We start from the raw sequence: 22,307 nt of genomic DNA, 5'->3' as shown, positions 1-22,307 counted from the left end.
TAGTGAGAGAGACAGTGAGGGGTGTCGGTATTTGTAGGTGTTTGTGTATCTGCACCTAAGGTTCCCATAGGACACAGTGAGCGTTCTCAGGGGGGCGAGAACAATTTTCGTAAAGCGTAAAACATCTCCTCCCACTGCATGAATATTCATGAGCGAAGCGGCCTGCGTGCCTTGCGTGGTGACGCAATGCAACAACTGCGGGTCCCGATTGCTGCAGCCGCTTGTCATTGTGATGAAGATTGGCACTGAGGTAAGCTGTCACTCAAAATCTCCCTTTTTTTACTCCCTATCAATCAGGGCGATCTCGGCTCCGCGCTATAATGCCCCGGGCGCGCAGTAAAGAGGGCTGCCCGGGGGGAGAAGCGTCCCGACCGTCTGCTTTTTCCGACTCTGACGTTAGAGGAAAAAAAGAAAATATGATGGCGGTTTCGGCTGACGGAGGACGAGAGCACAAGGCAGCGGCGAGGGCCCAATGTGTTTTTTTTTTTTATGATCTTTTGTACAAGCGGCGAATGGCGGGCAGCTCGTATCGTAGGGAGGGATAGTCCTGCTGTCCCTAGATTGATTGATAGGCGATGGGCAGGCTTTTATTTTCGTTAAAGAAACAGACGCGAGGTGGTTTTTCCCCCTTTCTCTCTCTCACAAGTCAGAAGAGAAAACGTTTCTGTCTCTTCGCGGAACGGACGACGTTTTTTTTTGGTTTTTATTTTGCGAGGCTGAAGTTGGCTTCCTATTCGCCAGCGTCTTATTCGAATTTTCCGTTCCACCTTAAATGGTGCAGCCGTTACAAAATGTAAGCGTTGCACCATTTAAGGTGGAACGGAACATTCGAATAAGAAGCTAACGAATTTCATGGATTTGTTTTCAGATAGTTTTGAAAGCGTGATGTACGTTACTGTGAAACACGGTTGTAGTTACGTTACTCGGTCCATGTTGTAAAGGGGAGTTTCCTCGTTTTATTAATCAGAGTAACGTTAAGTTCAGCCCGGGCATGTGTTAAAAACACGTTCAGGAGGAACATGGCGGCGGCGGTAGTTAGTGTTTAGGAGAAGATACGAAAATAACTTCCAACCCAACGTAGCTAACGGACGCGAAACCGCCTTGTCTGCTCGCTGCCGTTCATTTTGGTGGCTAAAACGCGATTTAGCTCAACAAGGGCTGGGCTAATGCCGCCTGGAGCAGGTCGTTTAATGAAAAGACGAGTCGAAATGGGCTGCGTTTCTTGCCAGCTTGTTCCGTGCGACCGCCTTTCCTCACAGAAGCCTCATGAAGTCGTTCTGCTGTAGGTTAGCTAAAGAAGCAGAGGTCCGCTTGTTTATTCGGCAGCGTTTTGTTCGAATGTTAACGTTCCACCTTAAATGGTGCAGCATTTACGTTCTGGCGCCTGTAACTGCTGCACCGTTTAAGGTGGAACGGGAAAAAAAGCCAACTTCAGTCTGTTTCTGCTGTAAGGTTACATGGAGGCAGTTTCATTATCCGTCTTCGTGACTCAGTTTACGATCACCTCACAGTTAAACCACAACTGCAATAGAAATGCAAATAGCTGTTCTAGCTAACTAGTTCTGGTTCAGAAGAAATGTTGTTGCTCTCCATGGCCACCCCCACCTCCACCCCCCCATATGAGTTACAAGTTCACTTTAGGAGTTGAATGACCTCGAAGTCTTGGACACAACACACACATCTTATGTTTCAGTCCATGCATGCCCTTGTGCTACATTTAGAAAGGTGAAAACAACCTTCAGAATGAACCCTGGGTTATTATTTCATTGCTACAGGTTATTATTACAGTGGCACTCTATCCTATGTGAAGCAGCCTTATTTTTAAGTTGTGACCCATTTCTTTAACATGTGCTGTTCAAGCTGTACAGTAATGATCTGAAATGTATGAATATCTGTTAAATGGTTGAAAAATAAAGCGTTATTGTTGATAATGCAAGGAGGCCTGTGTTCTTCCAGTTGTGGTGCTGAAACTGGGTGCGCTAGAAATGCTCAAGTGTTGTCAGCAGCAACAGTAACTATGATGACTTCCCCATCGGTGGCCATGGAGGAGTTCCAGGAGGCTGAACAGGTGAGTAAGGATTATGTTTGATCGTGTTGCCTACTTTTAAAACATGGGGCACATTGAAACAGCTATTTTGGGAGCCTGTGTGATGCGGTGAGTCGTGTCCTAAACCTGTGCTCAAATAAATGTATAATCTTACATCCAGCATCTATTAACATAGGAGCCAAAGTTTATTGGGGGCTGTTTTTCTCAGATTTCCTTACAGTGGTGGTGATAGCAACCGTGAGATGTCAACAGTACAAATATAGGTATTTTATTTACTATTCAAAGCCACCAGTGAACCTCTACATGTCTTCTGGGTTTGTATTTTAATACTAGTGAAGGTAAAATAGTCAGATCTGGAAAAAAATGTTTTCTTTGGGAACTGTTTTGCATTATAACACCCTGCATGTATCTCTTCAACATGAGTGGATTTGAGAAGTTTTAGGCCAAAATCCTCCAAACATAAAACAATGTCTCAGGCATCTGGCAGAGTCTTCATAATGTTATCATATAATAACTTACTGTAAGGGAGCTTTCAGAGGTGGACATCTGGTTCCCATTACCATCACTGCGAACATTTCTGACTCAGTAAATTTCTCTAGAGCAGAGAACTTCGCAACAAACCACCAAATGACTTTGTTTACATTGTAATGATTGAATTTACAGAAATTGTTAAAAGTCTGGAATTACAGTTTAAATACAAAGCCATCGAAAATTCTGAGGAAATTAAACGGGTTGCACATTGTATCTGCAGCTGTACCTTTGTGGAAGTAGACATAAACATTTTTTTTTTGTACAGACAGTATTTTTTTAATGACATAGAACCAAAGGGTTTGATATATATGCAGCAATAGTGTGTAACTAATTTGTCTGATTTTCATTTTGGTCCCAGTGATTCACCTGTGGAGTTTTATTGCAATGCTAAGCATGTTAAGGCCTTATCGATATATCAGTTGGCCAATATTAAGGTCTTGTAAATTTTTCCATACTGCAAAAATCCTGCCAGTAAAACAAGAATAATTGCTTGTTTTATATTGTACCACACACTTCGGAAGTGAGGAAAACCTTTCACTTCTGAGAATTGAGTAGTCTCATGCGTGTGTACCTGTCTTTATAGAGACTTTTAAGCTTACACTCACCATTCCTGACCATGTTAAATGACATCACAGCTGATATTAACAGTTACCACAATTATTAAATCATTTAATGCTGGTATTAAGTACTAGTCCATATAAACCTAATGCTCCCATTCAGATGCTCCTGAGGGTATAATGGGCTCAATGTGGTGGGTTAGTTTAGGAGTGAACATCAGTACAAGTAAGAGAACATCAGTACAAACCAGCAAGCCTGTTGCATAGGTTGTGTTTTATATTGTGTTAATGTTTTACGTGGCTACTGTTGTTTGTCCATGTTCAGTGTCACCTCAACGTGATTTGTTGAAAAATCCCCACTGGGGACAATAAAAGCTACTACAACTACTTTATAGCTCTCACATGACGAGTGACACTTCCATAGAAGTGACTGGCAAAGGGTTAAAGGAATACTCCAGTGTTTTTCATCCTAATCTCTTTCTGCCACATCTGTAACAAAGGTTGTTTAGTTTGTTTTTACCATATAACTGAAGCCAGTGGGCAGATGCTGAAGCAAGATACAGATGCAGCAGATAGAGCTCACAAAAAACTTCTGGAGTATCCCTTTAAAAGATCAGCTACACCAAAGCTTCTTTTAGTTTACCAACATTTATTTGTGTGTTTTTTTTTTTTTCCAAACTGTATCATAGGCTTGTCTCTAGTGGATATATTATTCATTTGAAAGTAACCTTATGGCAACATCAGCCTACATTTTCTGAATTTCTGAAGGAAGCAGGTTGTCCCCCAGAAATGCATGAAAAAAATATCTGGGCATAATAAGCAATGCTAAATTACTTAAAGATGCGTATTTAAAAGCACCAGACAATTTGTTTTTAATTTACATAATGTGTATGCAGTCACAAGCTATACAAATCTAGCTTACAGTGGAGTGAAATAGCTTTATTGGAAAAGTTCTGTAAGTTGTAGTCTTTTACTGATATGCTTTTGAATTTACTTAGATTACGATTCTTTAGGAAACAGATTGTTGCTTCATAAAACCTTAAATTTCACCACAATTCAGTTTGATTAGATTTTATAATATAAAAAATACCCTGAATACACAGTTGTGACTGGAGGACTATTTACACAGTAGTGGAATTAATACAATAAGTACAATAAACCAAATCAAAAAAGTAAAGAAATTGAAATGCTTTACTGAATATTTTGATCTGTTATAATATATATGAGCAATTCTAACATTCCAGAATAGATGCACTAACAAATGTATCTACTTAAATACTACTTATAAGAGCTTATTTTGATTTCCCCTTTTTTCAGAAGTAGCTGTTCGCTTTTGCTTTTTGAATTGGAATGATTGAATTAATTAGTTATTGCCACATTTTCTCTTTTGTGAATTCACTGATTTCGGTCGAATCATTTGTCAGTTAGTAGTGCACGACTCCAGATTTTTTTTGTAGTCGACTCCTCGAATCAATTTTAACCAAGACGGAGCCAGAGCCAATGATAAAGGCATATAGCAGAGATTAAACCATCCTAAATGTACCCAGTTTTTTGAGTAGTTCAGGATGTTGCTTAGGATATACAGTAAGAATCTAAAATGTATTTTTTTTAAAAAAAGCATGTAGCAGAGATTAAAGCATTCTTAACGTTTACTCAGTTTTTTTGTGGAGCTACAGATTATAGTGATATGATAAATTGGTAGGTTATACCTAGTAATATCAGATAGCATAACAAATGATCACAGCTGACTTATGTTTCAACACATCTTACCATCAACCTATTTTGCATACTGAGGGGCGGAGGAGTGCTCGAAGTGATGTACTGAGAAAATCATTTCTGTAGTCATAATATTTAAAAAGGGAATCATTTTTATTTTATTTATTTGTATATATTTTTTTAATTATTTGGAAACGAGGTTTTGTTCCAGAGCAGTTGGATATTATCTTGTTCTTCTTTTTGCTTTAAGTTGCCGTTGTATTCGCCAGCTTCTTATTTGACTTTTCCTTTCCACCTTAAATGATGCACCCTTACCTACCTACCTAGGTTACCTTAATGGTGCTCTGGTGCCAGTATGTACCTGCAGCACTATTTAAGATGGAATGGAAAATTCAAATGAGTATATGGCAGGTACGTCGCCAACTTTAGCTTCATCCTCTTTTCCACAATGTTCTATGAGAAATATTCTTTGTTTTTGGTTTTCCTTTTTGTTCCTTGTACTGTCTAATTGTTGGAGCCCTAATCATGAAGAAAATGTAGAGTGGGGTGCAGACTAGTGTAGGACACATTGCAACGTTTTTGTGACCAGACTTTGTGCTTGCAGCATTGGTGTTGTTTAAAGCCTGATAATTAAACAAACTCATGTGACTTAGACTCTTCATGGCTTTACTCACACCTCCCTCAAAAATGTCCCTCAAGCCAATTACGAAAAAAAAAACAGAGTTGAAGAGTCAAATCAAAGCATTTCCACTCTCATTCATTGGTCAGGAGTTGACCCCAACTTCCAGATGTGTTGCTGTGTAAGAACTGATTAATTTAGAATCAACTCCCCCATCACTAGTGTCAGTATGGGGTTGAAAATGCTGTCTATCAGCAGAAAATGCTGGGTCTGGAATTAGAAATTAAGATATTAAATCTGGTCCAATCCTTATCTCTATTTGAAGGAGTGTGTTTTTTCTTTTTTTCAAATTGCAAGAGCTGCCATTTTAGTGATGTCCTACAGTATTCAATGTTGTCTTAACAAATTTTAAATGGGTACATTTAACCTAATAACACGGAGCCTGTGCAACTGGCAGTGTGGTACACTCCATTCAGCATCAAGCCTCAAGTCTAAAAAAACAGATTTACTGGTCTTCTTGACAAAATAAATAATTTATATTTATTAATATCAATTTATAGAAAATGATCGCATTTAAATTGCAGTTGCAGTCTTGGTCAGAAAAATCAATTAGATATTCTTTTCACATCACTCAGCCTTGGTGTTTGAGTAGTATGAGCATGATATCCTGCTTTTAGATGCTCCTCTTAAGTGAAGTGCTCCAAAGAAAAATATAGCTCATTTTAAAGCTTACTGGTTTTTAATGAAGAAATATTGATACCAGAACAAAATCGTATTGTGTCATTTCTATTACACAAATGTCCCTCGCAAATTGTTAATACAGTATTGGTCATGTGGATTACAGGACCTGTGGTCAAAGATGAAGACATTCAAGATTGAGCCACGGCTTTATAGCTGCACAGAGAAGAGTTTTTTAAATGTTAATTTCAATCAATGCCATTGTTACCGCCTGTCACGAGCTCAATCACATGCGCCTGCACTTGTAAGAGAGAGAAAAGAAGACACTGACAGAGGTAGTGGATCATTTTAGTGTGTTTTATTGTTAAGCTGGGTTTTTATGTTCTGTAGTAACACTATGAATTCACATTTTAGGAATACATTCTTATTTTGGGCTGTGCAGGTGCTCAAGTGTATGCTGAGAAGATGGTAAGATCCCCACCACCAAAAAAATAAATAATAAAACATAAATATATGTACCCACACAAACATTGAGACTAGGGCTGTTGCTGTCGATCACTGTTGACTGTTTATTTTGACAACGAGTAATCAGAATTAAAAATGGATGTAATCGAACAATAACCAACCATGTGTGGCCTTTCAAAGATAGCAAAATTTTTTAATGGAAAAAAAATGCAAGGAAGCTTTAAAAAGACCAATTGAACAATACTGTGTTAAAGTCTAAAAAAAACCTTCATTTAATTTATATTCAGTCAAAACAGCCAGTAAGTGCGAGTTAATCATTTTTTCAGTCTGGAAAAAAAAGAAGAAAACATATTTAATAGAAAAGAATTTGGTATTCTCTTTTGCTTCCTCCTCAGAGCCGTCTGAACACGGGCTTCAACAGAAAAAAAAGACATTTTTGTACAAATGTGGTCGGTGTCACAAATTTGCTTACATTTGAATAGTGACCTAGAAATAGTGCAGAATCTTCAATATTTCTTCTTCTTTTTCCATGTCATGACTTTTCTTTGTTTTTAATTTTTCAAAGTTCTGAAAGCCTCTGTTGTTTGTTTCCAGGTATAAATGATAAATTGTTAATGTCAATGAAAGTAATGTGAAAGTAAAGTAACAGTTAATATGAGGAACCATGCTGGGAAATTTCCATAACCTTCACATCTGCCAGGCTAAGACATGCAGTTCAGCTTTTTCTGAGTTTAACAGCCTTGTGTGAATGACTGAGGTTTATATCACCTTCACTGTAAAAGGTCGCTCTCTGCTCTGCGCTTGTGTAACGGAACAATATAAAGAAGCTTTTGATTCACGTCCGGTGATAATATCTTGATTTAAATGGAGACGTTCCAAGACAAAAAGACTGTTGTACTTTTTGGCTCACAGCTACAGCTGTGTGTGTGTGTGTGTGTGTGTATGTATGTATATGTATATATATATATATATATATTGTGTGTGTGTGTGTGTTACTTACAAATGTCATGTTAGTGTGTAAGGTTTTGGGGTTTTTTGTTTGTAGATGGTATGATTAAACAACTGGTATAAAAAGATATAATGCAAGGAATAAAGAATGTAAAAGAGAGAAATAATAATAATCAATAATAATAATAATAAGTCAGTATTAAAAGGCTGTAAACTGTTTTGCAAAACATTGATTCTTTTTAGATTAAATGTATCAATTCTATATAAAATGTGTGTATTTTGAATTAATTTCCAACCATTTATGAGTGTGGAATCAGTTTTCCCCAAAATTCAGCATTTTTGTAAAAATCCTGTATAATTAAATTGTTGTTCTAGAGAAACTTACTCTTGAATGACGCTTAGTCTTGAATTGTTCTCAGTGGTGGTGATAGGAACCAGACGTCTGAAGTATTTAATAGCTCTAAAAGCTCCATCACAGAATGTTTCTAACACAAAATGGGTACTGTTGTTTTTTCAGGACAGTTTTGAGAAGGGTTTGGCCTTGAACTCTTTTTTAAATACATTCATGGCAGAGAGGTACATGCAGGGTTTTTTGAAGCAAATTAATTTTAAATTTTAAATTTAAATTTACCACATTTGTAACATAATTACCAATTACCTATATAAACTCAGAAGACATGTTTATGCTCACTGGTTATTTTGGATAGTAAATAAAGTGGTTATATTTGCATTGTAGACATCATCGCCCCTGGTTCCCATCACCACCACTGTAAAGAAAATCTGTGTCAGTTTTTCTACAGTGAACCTTTTCATATTAAAATTGTCTAAATGACTTTGTGTACATCTCGATGATCTGTGTACATCTCAGTGGTTTGCAGAAAATGTCACATCTAAGTTTCTTCTCTGTAGAGGATGTGTTAATTTTTTTCACTTTGAAAATCATATAATACATTGTTGGGCTTCTGTGAAATTATGATGACTTCGTAGAAGCTATATATAAGCAATAAAATGACAAAGAAAAAACAGTAGTGATTTGACATTAAGGAATAAGTGCATTTGTGAGAGTGATTTGTGTCTCCAGTCTCAGTGCCCTTTTAACACACACACAGTTTAAAACCCCATGCCTACCCTTAGGGTCCCATCCTTGAATGTAGCTGCTCCGCCCCCCTGCCCTCTTGATCGTCCGGTTAGGGGATGAAAGAGATGCTGTGTGTTCTTCACCTCCTACACACACACATACTAGAAACTGCAGGCCTGCCTGCTAGCATCCTCACAGTCATCGTACGTCAGCCAACACAGAAGTACTTTCAAATTTGGCCCTTATCTTCTGTCTTTCTGTTTCTCTCTCTCTCTCTATTTCTGACTCTCTCTCTCTGGATAGATGCAAGAGGAGGAGCATGCAGTGGGAGAAACGAAGGAGCAGTTGGAGGAGGAAGAGGAGAAAGAAGAGGAAGAGAGCGACCCAGTGCCAGCTGAACCACAGACTCCCATGGAGGCCCAAAAAGCCGCCATCTACAGGTAGAGCACTCTATATATATATCTCTATCACTCTGTCTATTCTCTCTATCTCTCTCTCTATTTTTCTCACTCTCTCTCTTGTTTCAGCTTTCTTTGCCCCTATCACTGTATAACTGGAATTCATTCCGTCTACACATACACCAACTTTTAAAATCAAAGTTTAAAAGTAAAGTTTAAAATTACGTCATTATGGAGGGGCAATATAATAATATTATTTCTGTCACAACCAAAACCTCTAAAACTACTACTGCTGTTGTTTTACTGGTGCATTTTGTTCATTCCAACTTGTTTGTTACCCTAATTATCACAATACATATTATAACACATACAGTTATATACAGTGAGCCCACGATTCGGCAAGTATCACGGTTTTTGGGCCACAGTAACGGTACGGTTTTGGTATCTTTGTATTTAATATAAAAATAAAAACACATCACCCTTTAAAGAGTGAACTGTTTATTTTGCCTGTAGACAAATAAAACTTTGCATTCAGAAAAATGTCAGCATGACTGACTAGGCCTGGTTTTCTGTCTCTGTTTTTAACCTGAGCCGATTAAAAATCAGGTGTAAATTCATTTTTACACTCTACTCTTATAAATTGAATGAATCAAAGCGTTCAGCACCGCTTATCAGGCATGGCTTCAGTTTTCACTACCTCTTTACAAACTGGCTGTTTTCAAGCTGAAAGATATGAGCTGAAAAAGGCTAGGATAGTAATAATAGCTGAGGTAACTCAGCATTCTGAATGCTATACAGGGGTTGTGATATGGCTGGAGTATAACATTGTTATACTTCTAGACCAGGGGTGTCCAGTCTTATCCATAAAGGGCCAGTATGTCTGCAGGTTTTCCAACAAAGCTGGAATACACCTAATTTCTACTTACTACAACAACTGATCATGTGTGCTCCTGCATTGTTAGAAAGAAAACCCACAGCCACACTGGCGGATAAGATTGGACGCCCCTGTTGTAGACATTTCCATATACAATATTAATTACATTATTGATTGAGAATCTGAGACTTGATAAGTTGAACAAACAAAAAAGAACCATCAGTGTCACATTTAAAAAGTACAAAAAAAAATATTGAATAGAGGTATTTTAACCAGGCCTAATTATGCTCTCTTTATAATGAAACATGCTGTTGGTCAGTGTTGTTTAAGTACCGAAGATATGCTCAGAAAAGCGTACAGTGACGTAATGTGATGTAATTTATCATTACAACAATATATCTTGTCATATTGCCCACCCCTGTCCAGCTTTGTCAGTTATTCTAAAATTATCTACAGATTTGTTCATCATTCTGGACACGTCTAATTTTTTTTTTACAGCTTCTTACAAATTATTTGACACCTTTTAATATTGTAGTGTGCTAGCATCATATTAGAATCATTTTAGAATACTTTTTAAATTAATTATTGTATTATTGAAATCAGTCATTCACTCTGAGACATGTATGTCTGTATGTTTGTGTGACAGACACCCCCTGTTCCCCCTCCTAGCACTGCTCTTTGAGAAGTGTGAACAGTCCACACAAAGCTCGGAGTGTGTGACGTCAGCCAGTTTTGATGTAGACATCCAGAACTTTGTCCGGAGTCAAGAGAAAGAGAGCAAGGCCTTCTTCAGTGAAGACCCAGAACTCGACAACCTGGTGAGGATCTAGCCGTCTCCTCCACTAACACTCACTGATAGTGGGGAAGTAAGACATAGTTGGCAGTTTTTCCCTCGAGCATCATGACCGGGAAACTGAGCTTCAAACAGTTCTTGCTTGAAAAAGAGTATATACAAGTTGCCCGAGCATCTACGTAAATTTCAGAATCTTTTTAGAATCAGAATCAGAAGGACAAGATGTGCAAGGAGATTTTACTGGTGCACATGTTAGCATATGTTCCAATAAGATATAATATTATACAATGCTCATTATAAAACTAAAATAAAAACTGACTAAAGTTTCATTGGGTTTTTCACAATTTTACCGGTATTTACTTCCACCAAGACTAGTAAGGGTAAGGGTGGGAAACGCTCATGTAGGAGTTTTAAGTTTTTCAGAAAATCCCAGTTAAGTTATAAATCACCAAGGTAAAGAAAAAAAAAAGTTAATGAAATTGGATGCCAACAGCTGCTATTGTTTTTAGATTGTTCATAAACTAAAATCTAAAACCTTATCTAAGATCAGCCAGACCTTGTTCCTCACAAATCTTGTTCACCACAAACTAAAACTGTAAACCCATACAGAGTTTTATACTTTGTTCCTGTGATTATTTTGGCTTGCCGAAGATGGTAAAGGCGATACAAGTGTTGCGGATCCACCTGCTGGAGCTTGAGAAGGTGAATGATCTGTGTAAAGATTTCTGCAGCCGCTATATTGCCTGCCTGAAGACCAAGATGAACAGCGAGACTCTGCTGAGCAGCACTGATCCTGGCAGTCCATACTCACCCACACAGGTAGACGCACCCCCATATTCCACTGGTTCATAATTAATTGTGCCACAACTCATTTTTGAGAGTTCAGTATTGAGGAGAGTTTGAGTTAATTACCTGTTTAATTGTTGCATGCCGGCTTTGATCTGTTTACCTCATTGTAAAGCTGCATTTGGATATAAGAACGATTCTATATAAATAAAGTTTATTTTTATTATTATTGTTAATACTGAATGGGCAGTCTAGGGTAAAGTGGGGCTACTAACATATGGTTTAAATATGAAGTGTGGAGAACGAACCAGGAAGGAACACAAAACACAGCTTCCACCTTTGTACCATTTAATGTGGTGTGTATTAGGGTAGACATACAGTCAAGTCAAGTCAAGAGGCTTTTATTGTCATTCCATCTGTGTACACAGTGGAGCGAAATTACGTTCCTCCAGGACCATGGTGCAACATGGAACCAAATAATACAGTACAGACAAAGTGAAAACGTAAGTGTGCAAACATTAAACTAGAAACAATACAATAAATACGATAAATAAAACAGACATTAGACACAGTAAACAGGACAGTGCAGTGCTGACACAACGCTCATATCTGAGCATGAGGTAGTGAGGATAAGGTGCAGAGATATTTAACATGCTCTGATATGTAGGTATACGCAGCCAGGTTATAACGTATGTGAGCACAGCAGTTACTGAGGTAGAAATATACACTACTTGAGTATAATACAGTAATCTAACAACAAAACAAAAGGCTGCCTACTCTGTTTTTACCTATGACGAAAGGTAAATACAAAGGTTGGTGCCTTGCTGTAGGATATGTGAGCATGCAGAGCAGCATGAGAGAGAAGCATATAAAGGGCGAAGCAGAGAGGCAGTAAAGCTAGTGTGACTGCAAGAGGTAAAAGGGTTACAAAGCTCTTGTGGCTACGAGAGGTAAAAGAATTACAAAGCTAGTGTGACTACATATAAGATAGCATGGTAGTACACAATCAGTGAGCCAACAGCTGAAAGCATGAGAAAACTCCATCCTCCTTGATGAACTTTGTTGTGCTGCTTTTAAAATGGCCCCTCCTCCAATACCAGAACTTTGATAGGTCTTTGAAATGAGCAATGTCAAGCCTCTAACGATGACTGATACATTGACCAGCCAGTAAAAAACAGACAGCTATGGGTGGGCGATATGGCAAAAGTATCACAATACTTTCACCGTACATGATATGCAACACAGTATTGTTTTTCTGAGATGTTAAAAGTTGGAACAGGCAAAGTAGAACCTTTACTGCCACATTTAAAAAACAATGATAACCTACAACTACACGATTTTTATTCAGTGTTTCACAAATTGCACTGCACTCAGAAAAGCATATTGTGTGTGCGTGCGTGTGTGTGAGAAAGAGAGAGAGTGAGAAACACCAGAACCTTACAGTAAGGAGGCCTGGCATAGAGCTGCTGCCACTTTTTAAAATTTCTAACAGCTAACTGAAATCTGGTTATTCGACTGCTTATATTTGCAGTGAGTGACATATCTAGGATTTTCTGGAAGCCTAGAGTGACTATTTTCTCAGGAAATTGGCCCCAGCATCTATCATCTGCATCTGTCTAGATACCCCTGATAATATGGAAAAGTTTTGTTTAATTCTCAAAAATATTTAAGCCTTTTCTGAAGGCCTAGAAAGCCGTGAGGGTTCCCCACTGATGTAGCGTAAATAGATTTCTGCATGAAAACTCCCAGCACAGCTGTGTATTGTTGATATTTTACATGCTATACAGTTATCCCTACTTTATGCAAATGATTAATTATTGTTGAAGTAAGTAACTGTTTTGTGTGTGTTTGTATTCTCAGACCCCAAGCTCTTTCTCTGGGACTGTAAGTCCTCAGGGTATTGTAGTACCAGCTTCCGCCCTGCAACAGGGCAACGTTACCGTGACAACGGTCAACCCTACACAGGTAGTGTCAGGTATGTGTTTCTGCTTTTGTGCTTGCTACCCCAGCAGTTTTCTTCTCTCTCTCTGTGCACACACACACACACACACACACACACACACAAATATATATATATATATATACATATATACACAGATAGATAGAAATATTGATACAGGTATATATCTTCTGCTCTTTGCTTCTCCTTAAAACACACCACTACTCTGTATAACTTGTCTGTTTGTGTTATCGACAAAGTATCGTTAATTGAAGTCCTTACCAGTTTTGTGGTTCTTTTTATGATGTTTGACTGTATATGTGTCTGTGTTTACTCAGGTGGTACTGTGTATCAGCCAGTTACCGTTGTGACTCCAGAAGGCCAGGTGGTCACTCAGGCCCTTTCACCTGGCACGATACACATCCAGAACTCACAGGTGACACTCTTGTATACACCACTGCTGTTTTGAAATGAATCTCAGCATTTTCAACTGTACTTTTTGTTAATGTATGTTAAAACAATGCTGTTTAAAATGTTGAAAATCAGGGCTCTAAAATACACAAATACAGTCTTGTATTCATTTATAGGGCCTGACGTACTTATTTACTGTTTTTAAATTTAATAAACCATTTAAGGCCAATGCAAAAAACCAAGACCTAACAAAGCCATAAACTCTGAAATATTTATTGAGTTTGTGTCACAAACTACCATTTTAAGTACATGAATAGAAATATAAGTCATTCATCAGCTGGATCATTACACTGGTTGTATAAATCAATAAAAGCCCTTACCAAAAATACATTAATCAGTAAAATAAAATTTGGTCAGTTGGTCAAAAAAAAATGATAAGCTCTTACGGATCTGAACTGCGGTCTGAATGAGCTCACACACTCAGAAAAAACACACACTGCATCCAACAAGACGGGTAGCTTTGTGCATATTTTATAAAATAATAGAAAATGCAGTACGACACAAAAGGCTCTGGTTCTGCACGCTAAACTCGATGAAGTGATGTTACTGTTGCTCTTCTGGCAGTATATTTAAACAAGCGTTTTTTTTGTTTTGTTTTGTTTTTTGAGACCTTGTCTCAGGCTTGTAGAGTTCATGTGGTTAAAAAAAAAGTATTTATTGTCAAAACAATTATTCAAATACACGCTTTGTATTCATTCTTATATTCATATGGCCTTACTTATTTATTGCTTATTTATTGTTTCACTTATTTATTGCTAAAACTACAAAATGGCATGAATGAACTCATTCATATGTGCCACTCACATACTCAAATTCTTGGTCACACGTGTCTTATACACGCGCTTATACACTCTCACATTCTTGCACACACATACAGACATACCACACTCATAACTTTCCTGTGTGTGTTTATGTTTTTCAGCTCCAGCTGCAGCTGAACCAGGATCTGAGTTTCCTGAGTCAAGATGAAGGCTCGTCTAAGAGCAAACGAGGCATTCTGCCTAAACATGCCACCAGTATCATGCGCTCCTGGCTCTTCCAGCATATTGGGGTGAGGACTGTTTACTATAGTAAATAAATTACTACAGTAATTTAGTCAAAACTCATAACTACATAAAAAAAAATATACCATTTAAAAATGACATGTTTGAAAAGAAAGTTGTTACATTAACTTGCATTAAAAAAAGGAAAGTTTTTTTCCTCCTACTCCGATAAAGTAATTATTTTGAAAATACAAGGATTTGTTAAGGCAGCTACATTATAATTAGTCCTGTATTCTAGCATTTAGTGCTATATTTTGCTATACATATTCAAGGTGTAAATCCACTCAGTGCACTATTGAGTTTATTAAATGGACAGCATAAACATGTAATTTTGTAAACTTATAAACATGTAACAAAGAAATTGTAGTCTTGGCTCTTTTTACATTGCAATAATTGCACTATAGCTTTGTTACATAACATAGGTGTATGCCAAAAAAGGGAGTTTACCTCTATGTTAGTAATAATTAGTAATGATTAATATAAAATATTTAATAATTAGGCAAATAAAATCAAGTTTCCCCCTTACCCCAGACATAGATCATCAGCAAAGACCCTTTTGTTGTTTAATGTTTGCTTTATTAGTTTTGTACTGGACCTTCAAGGCTAATGTAGCTAGCTAGTAATGGAAGCTTCCGTACACCAATTACAGTTGTGCAAACTGCATGCCTAAATAATCACGTACATACCTCAAAGAAATCTAAGAATAAGTTTGCTAGGCTAGGTGGATGAAGAAAAGGAATGTGTTAAGAGAGAATTGAGAAGGGGGTGACAGACACATGATGGCCAGAAGCATACATTCACAAGCCCTCATCTGACTAGGCGACTGGAGGAGCTCATAAAAGGTCATCAGTGATGAGGAGATGAGGCCTGCTCTACAGTGACAGCTCACAGTAAGAGATCCTTCTAATGAGACTGTGGCTATCAGGCACCATCATTAACACCCCTTGGAGTGTTAAAGAGCCCAGGACATGGAAAACTGAATTCTGATGTAGTATGTAATGTAGTATTTTTTTTTCATGTAGTTCACTACCTAGTCTTTGCAGTCGATTCAGTCTTGGTTCATGTGGTATCACAACCAATGCATATACATGTATCTGCCTATTCAATCTACAGCACTTTAGCCCTGCTCATTCATGTTGAAGTTATCAGGAGTGTTTCAGCCAGGATTGCTTTCTTGAATGAGGCACAATACAGGGCAGCCAGTCAGAATTATCATTTAGATATATTAGTCTTAATTATTTTTCTATCATTTTAATTCTAAGGGATAAAGAGAGATTTCAAAATGGTTATGTGAAAATGAATTCTGATTGTTTTTGGTACATAAACCTGCACAAATATTATGAGGTGACTTCAGGGAAAATAATAAAATATTAAAAAATGTAGAACACAGGTGTCACACTAGACTCCTCACGGGCCAAAACACTGCAGACCTTAGCACACTGTCTCATTAAATTCAGCTAATTAGCAAGGCCTTCATGAACTGAATTCAGAGCGTTACACGAGGATAAACGCTAATCTCAGCAGTTTTTTGGCCTGGAAGGTCCCCAGTTTTTGAACCTACAGAAAACCCTTTTGACCGTCTGAAACGCTTTAAAGATTTGAATGCCCTTTACAGTGTTCATGCATGAAAAACCCATCACTTGACAGTTTTAAATCTTTAAATGTGGAGGGGAAGGAGGGACGGGGGATCTGAGAGCACATTTTGAGAATGAGATTTTGGTGTGAATTGGACTCTCACACTCTTCATTTCTATTGTAAATATGTTATACGTGATGTTATATAGTTTTTTGTTTCTATAGGAGAGATTTGATCAGTATATGAATGTTTTTACCTCTCAGCACCCGTATCCCACAGAAGATGAGAAGAAGCAGATCGCCCTGCAGACTAACCTCACCCTGCTACAAGTCAACAACTGGTGAGTTAATACCAAACAATATGAAGTGACTCCTTAGTGTGTTTAGGGTAGAGTGGTATAGAACAGGAAGAAAAATATTTGCAATGGACATGATAGGAACCAGGGAAGTGCTATGTAAACACTTTTAAAGTTTTAGAACATGCTGTTAATCACACTCTTAAAGTTGGTTTTTCAAGGGTTCTTTTGTAAAGACTATGGTTCTACATCGAACCATGGACAAGAACCATTTGCATGCTTAAAGGGTTCTTTGCATGGTAAATTGTTCTTTAGATTGATGGAGAATGTGTTTGTAGCACGCCCCGTACTACCCCAGGCGCAAGAAGGACGCTGGAGGCAAGATTGGCGGTCGCAGCAGCCATTTCACTTTATTTTTCACGTCAAAAAAACAAAACCTAAGCTGGGCACTTTTCAGTGGCTTTCAAAACTAGACTTTTCAGTACTTTTCTCACTCAAGCTTTTCTCTCCATCTCCCTGTTCCCTCACTGCTCTTTTAAAAGTCGCTCACGCTGAGTACCTGGGCCGAGAGGGACAGAGAGTTCGTTGCTCCGCCTCCCTGTCACCGCCTACACTCTTCGGCTCGGCCACCACGGTCGAACCAGAGTTAAATTAAACTGGCCGGAGGCGGGGCTTGGAACTCGTGCGTCGTCGCTCACTCACTTGCGGTTCTCCTCTCCCCGCCATCATTGCGGGGCTTCGTCCTCGTTCGGGGTTTGGGCCCCGCCTTCTTGCCGGCTCTCGCGGCCGTCATCGGGACCCGGGGGATGGGAGCATGCCACAGTGTTGGATCTACATAGAACCGTTTTAAAAAAGGATTCTATATAGCGCCAAAAAGGGTTCTGCTGTTGTTGATGACTATTCTTGACAGTGTCAAGCATGTTACAATAGAAGAACTCTTTTTGGTGCTATATAAAATCCTTTTCAAAAAGCTTTTATAGTGTAGTTGAAGTACTTAAGTCTGGTGTCGCTCTTGAAACTATAAATTATTGGTCTCAGTATCGGAGACAGGTGAACTCAGAAATTGTTCTTGAGACCAACTGAGTGTAATACCTCTGCGTCTGTAATCATCAGTAATTAGAAACTGAACTTCATACCTGCTGGTCTGCCATGTGCCTGATTCATTCATGACTCATTAATAGATACAGCATGTCAGAATTAAGAGATGAACAGAATTGTCAAACAGATTCGAGAATTAACAGAACAGAGAATTAACTGCTGTCCCAGTTCTGCTGTGGAATGTAAGCTTATTCAAGGGAACAAAAGACACTCCATGTATTTATTCTACCTCAGTAATAACAATAATAATAATAATGATAATAATAATCAGTAGTAGTAGTAGTAGTAGTAGTTGTGATGTCACAACAATGAACCATTCACACATGACTGCCTGTTCGGCCTACAGCAAGTTCCAGACATTGTAGTTTACTTTTTCCAGTGTCCCTGAGGACTTCAGTCCAAACATAACAGTTACATTTCAGGTGGGACTGCTTTTTGAATGAAGCACAATATAATGCAACACAAACAGAATTCATTTACGTATCTGTCTTAAAGGCACAGTAACGAAAACAGCCTCTTTAAGGGATAAAGACATTTGAAAATGTGAAAAAGAAATGTAGAACATAGGTCCTTTTAAATATCCAGTTTATTCCCTCTCAGACCTACTTTATGTCCTTCCTCCTCAGGTTCATTAATGCGCGGAGGCGGATTCTGCAGCCCATGCTGGACGCCAGCTCATCAGACACACCCAAGAGCAAAAAGAAGACGCCACAGACACGCCCACTCCAGCGCTTCTGGCCCGACTCCCTCGCTTCCACTGTCTCCCAGCAACAGGTTGCCATGGAGGACGGTACGGCCTGTGATAACATTGCAAATCAGCCCAGTGCTGTATTAATAGCTGAGGTGTCAGTTTGAGTTGATGGATGTTTTATGGATGATATGATATTCATGCTGGTAAATTAATCTTTAACCCTCTGGGGTCTAACGGCATTTTCTCAAGTTCTGCATATCTTAAATTTGACTTTAAATGCACTTGCATATAACATGATACCCATATTTCCCATATCAAAATGCACTCCTTTATCTACGTCACTACTTTCCAAAAACGCTACAACAACCTCAGCAGCTGTAAACGCCATTTCACATGTGTCTCAGATATTGACCGAATGAAGAATGAAGGGTTTCCAGTGTGATGGGTCAGTCCTTAGTGATGTTCATTGGTCAGTTTCACAAAAATGTAGAAAGATTCACCAATTACACACAGTGAGAGGCAGATGATGTGTATCTCAGCCTCCCTTCAAAGCCTCATAACTCTGGATCAGAGTCACATACGATCTCGCAAATGTTTAAACTGTATTTCTGCACTTTATTATCACAGAAATAGAGAAAAATTGATAGAAACATTGAATTTGATGCACAGGCAAGTTCGTGGATCCAGAGGGTTAAAAGTCTAGAATTATTACTGATTTATTTTAGATTTCATTTCGTTTGCTGTGATATGACAAAAAGAAATAGAATGGTTGTTTTTTTCCTCCATAAAATAAAACTGTATGCACAACAAAAACAACAAATTCAAACAGTAATAAATCATATCCTCCTCTGTTTGTATACATAATGTAGAATCAATGAGAGTTTAGAACCTGCACTTTCAACAGAATTTCTCAGCTTGTTTTACTAAATACAATTCAGAAATTATATATAATAAACAAAATGTAAGAAGAGGCATTTCAAGGTGCATACACCATGGGGGACCAAGTAACGTTAATACAGATAATGTTCATTATTTACTGTGTCATTGTTGTTACTATGCTCAGGCACCATGGTAGCAGTTGGCATGGTAACAGGAGAAGATGGGCTGCAGACGCTGTCATCGGACGGAGCGACACTGGCCATGCAGCAGGTGATGATGGGAGGGCACAGCGAGGATGATGACGACGACGATGAAGATGAAGAGGACAATCTATCCCACTCCGACATGACCAGGCTAGGCCTGGAAACCAGCGACTCACTGTAGGAACAAGAAACTACTCACATTCACACTCACACAGACACTCTGACAGGGACATGTTAAAGTATATTATGAACAAGACCGCAAATGCAAAAAGCGAGGGGGTAGGAGAGAAGTAAAGAGAAATGAGAGAGAGAGAAGGAGGGCGAGAGACAATTGCTCATTGCAGCATTCAAATGAATGGTCATGGACTGCATATCATACTCAAGTTGTCAAACAGCTTGATGAATAATAAATTGAAGGCTCAAAGCCATACACGCCAAAACATAGTATACACACACACACACGGACACCTGAAAGGAAAAAAAAAAGCACAAGTGTACTACATGTCTGGGGTTTCTCTACATGTCTCGCACAGTGGCGATATGCATCAGTTTCATTTCAGAAACTTTTTTTTCTGTTTGTTTATTCAGCAGCACACAGGAAACCTCATGCACTTTTTGTATGTTACTGTAAATGGCCGTGTTGAAAACACAGCAAAAAAAAGGAAAAAAATGAAAGAAAAAAACAAAAAGAAAACATAGGTCAATGCTGGATGATTTGGCTTTACTCGTCCTCGTCTTCTTGAGTATCGAGACAATGAGATTACGTCTCTTGCATGCCTGTGTTTGCATCGTTTTCAGGCACCAGAGAAGAAGAAAACTATTTTTATATTACACTGTCAAAACAACTTGGTGCCGGTTTTGTGAGTTTTATCTTTTTTTGGCTCAGTTTCGCTGCATTTTTGGACAGTTTATGTTAGCAATGAGAAAAAAAAAAACACTTTTTGATATGATGGCCCAGTTTTGGGGAATTTTGATAACGCTTCATACCTGAAATACTCCGAAAGTGGTTTTGCTATAGTAATAAGCTCTGAAGTAGAGGGGGGAAAAACAAGGCCTTACATCTTTCATGTTTCATATCATAACATGAGACTGGCCTCATTTCTGCTTTAAAGGTCCAACAGCACGTCCTCTTCAGTCATAATCACCATGGAAACCACCACACATAAAAAAGATCAATAATAAATTATGTATGTCCACTTTAAGGTCAGTATTTGTAATGTGAGAAGGGATACTCGTTTTGTTTTGATGATTAAAACATAATCATGAGGTGGATTTTTAGAAGGTTAAACACATTTCCACCATGATTTCTCTGTTTATCCTAATTATTGCACTGGAAAACTGGTAAACAAAGTCATAAGCTACTAGCTGCCCTTTTAGAGCGTTCTCTGTGCTTTATCAAGAGTTCACCAACCATTGCAATTAAGCCGAGACATTTAGTGCTCCAAGTATGTAAAGATTTTTTGCATGGGTTTGTGCTTTATGGCTGTAAAGTAAACATAAACACTATTATTTACAAACATCATATACTTTACAGTAGAACACATGTAGGCCTACAGACAGTGTGTGATGTTGCACAATGTAAACTATTAAGAAAAAATGTACAGTCGGCCAGTTTCCGCTTTGAATCTCACTCCTGGTATGTACCATTTCACATTCAGTAAAACTGTAGCCGATGTTTTATTTTTTTCCTCTTTTTCGGACTGTATTTTTGCCAAATATGAATATTTCTTTGCATTTCAAGATCCGTCCGTTTTTGAAGTATGATGTCATTTGTCAAACTGGATGAGTTGATTTCTTTTCAGTTTGTCATTTTCAAGTGAGGCGCTTCAGATTTCTCATCAAACTGGGTTCTTATTTTCAGCCGTCGTCTTGTGATGCAGTGGATGAGGTCAGATGATGGCAAGCATGACCTCAGTTAGCTTTGCATGGTGGCTTTCCACACGCTGCATGTTTCCCTTTGAGCTTTAAAGGAATACTTCACCCGAACATACTAATGGAGGCTAATATGGCGTAGCTAGCAATGAATGAAATAATTAATTAGTCATATTTAGTTGGCAAAATGCTAACTTGCACCTGCTAGCTTTCTTTCATCAAAACTCTTTGGGTGAAATATTCTTTTAAACAATTCACTTTTTTCTTTCTTTTTTTTTAGGATACTCTTGCTGCTTTTCACACACACGCTCATGTTTGCCTTTATCTGTTTTGTAATAAACTCAATTACGTACAGTGTTTTTGCTTTTGGGATTTATTCTTGTCTGTATAGCTTGTAAAAACTACAGAACGTATGCTCTGTTGTATAATTCTCTGCTCATAAAAATACTCTTTGAATGCTCACTAAGCATAAATGCTTAAAAATAATATATATTAAATGGGTATTCCACCAGATTTGCAAAATTCTGCATAATTCAGTGGTTGCAGTGTAAACTGTCATGCAGAGTAGTTTGATGTGAAACGTGTGAAAGTACACATGTATTCTGAGTTTTTATAGTGATGTTGATTTAAACAAAAAAAAAAAACTTGGCATATTAGTTTGTCTTATAACACCCTAAATGTACCTTACAGCTATGACTGTATCAAAAAATATGTTTTAGACCAAAATTCTCTCTCAAAAAGAGACGTATCC

The 22,307-nt window shown here is 38.0% G+C and overlaps 1 protein-coding gene across 1 annotated transcript; it reads left to right on the top strand.

Moving 5' to 3' along the window:
• The first annotated feature begins 170 nt into the window (after nucleotides 1-170).
• Nucleotides 171-21,913, top strand: pknox1.2 (pbx/knotted 1 homeobox 1.2). Its single transcript, XM_036563406.1, has 12 exons — nucleotides 171-250; nucleotides 1,957-2,068; nucleotides 8,943-9,079; nucleotides 10,558-10,729; nucleotides 11,356-11,523; nucleotides 11,919-11,993; nucleotides 13,351-13,465; nucleotides 13,768-13,865; nucleotides 14,823-14,951; nucleotides 16,782-16,858; nucleotides 18,538-18,701; nucleotides 19,666-21,913. The coding sequence occupies exons 2-12, from the start codon at nucleotides 2,018-2,020 to the stop codon at nucleotides 19,863-19,865; spliced, it is 1,386 nt and encodes a 461-aa protein (XP_036419299.1). The 5' UTR covers nucleotides 171-250; nucleotides 1,957-2,017; the 3' UTR covers nucleotides 19,866-21,913.
• The last annotated feature ends 394 nt before the right edge of the window (nucleotides 21,914-22,307 follow it).

Source organism: Colossoma macropomum, unplaced genomic scaffold (genome assembly GCF_904425465.1).
Source record: "Colossoma macropomum unplaced genomic scaffold, Colossoma_macropomum, whole genome shotgun sequence".
In the NCBI taxonomy this organism is placed as follows: Eukaryota; Metazoa; Chordata; class Actinopteri; order Characiformes; family Serrasalmidae; genus Colossoma; species Colossoma macropomum.
This window is presented reverse-complemented; position numbering and strand designations above follow the sequence as displayed.

Coding starts and splice junctions, on each gene's coding strand:
- pknox1.2 (XM_036563406.1), top strand. CDS start 2,018: ATGATGACTTCCCCATCGGTGGCCATGGAGGAGTTCCAGGAGGCTGAA. Junction 11,524..11,918: donor GTCCATACTCACCCACACAG/GTAGACGCACCC, acceptor CTGTGTACACAG/TGGAGCGAAATTACGTTCCT. Junction 16,859..18,537: donor CTGCTACAAGTCAACAACTG/GTGAGTTAATAC, acceptor CTTCCTCCTCAG/GTTCATTAATGCGCGGAGGC.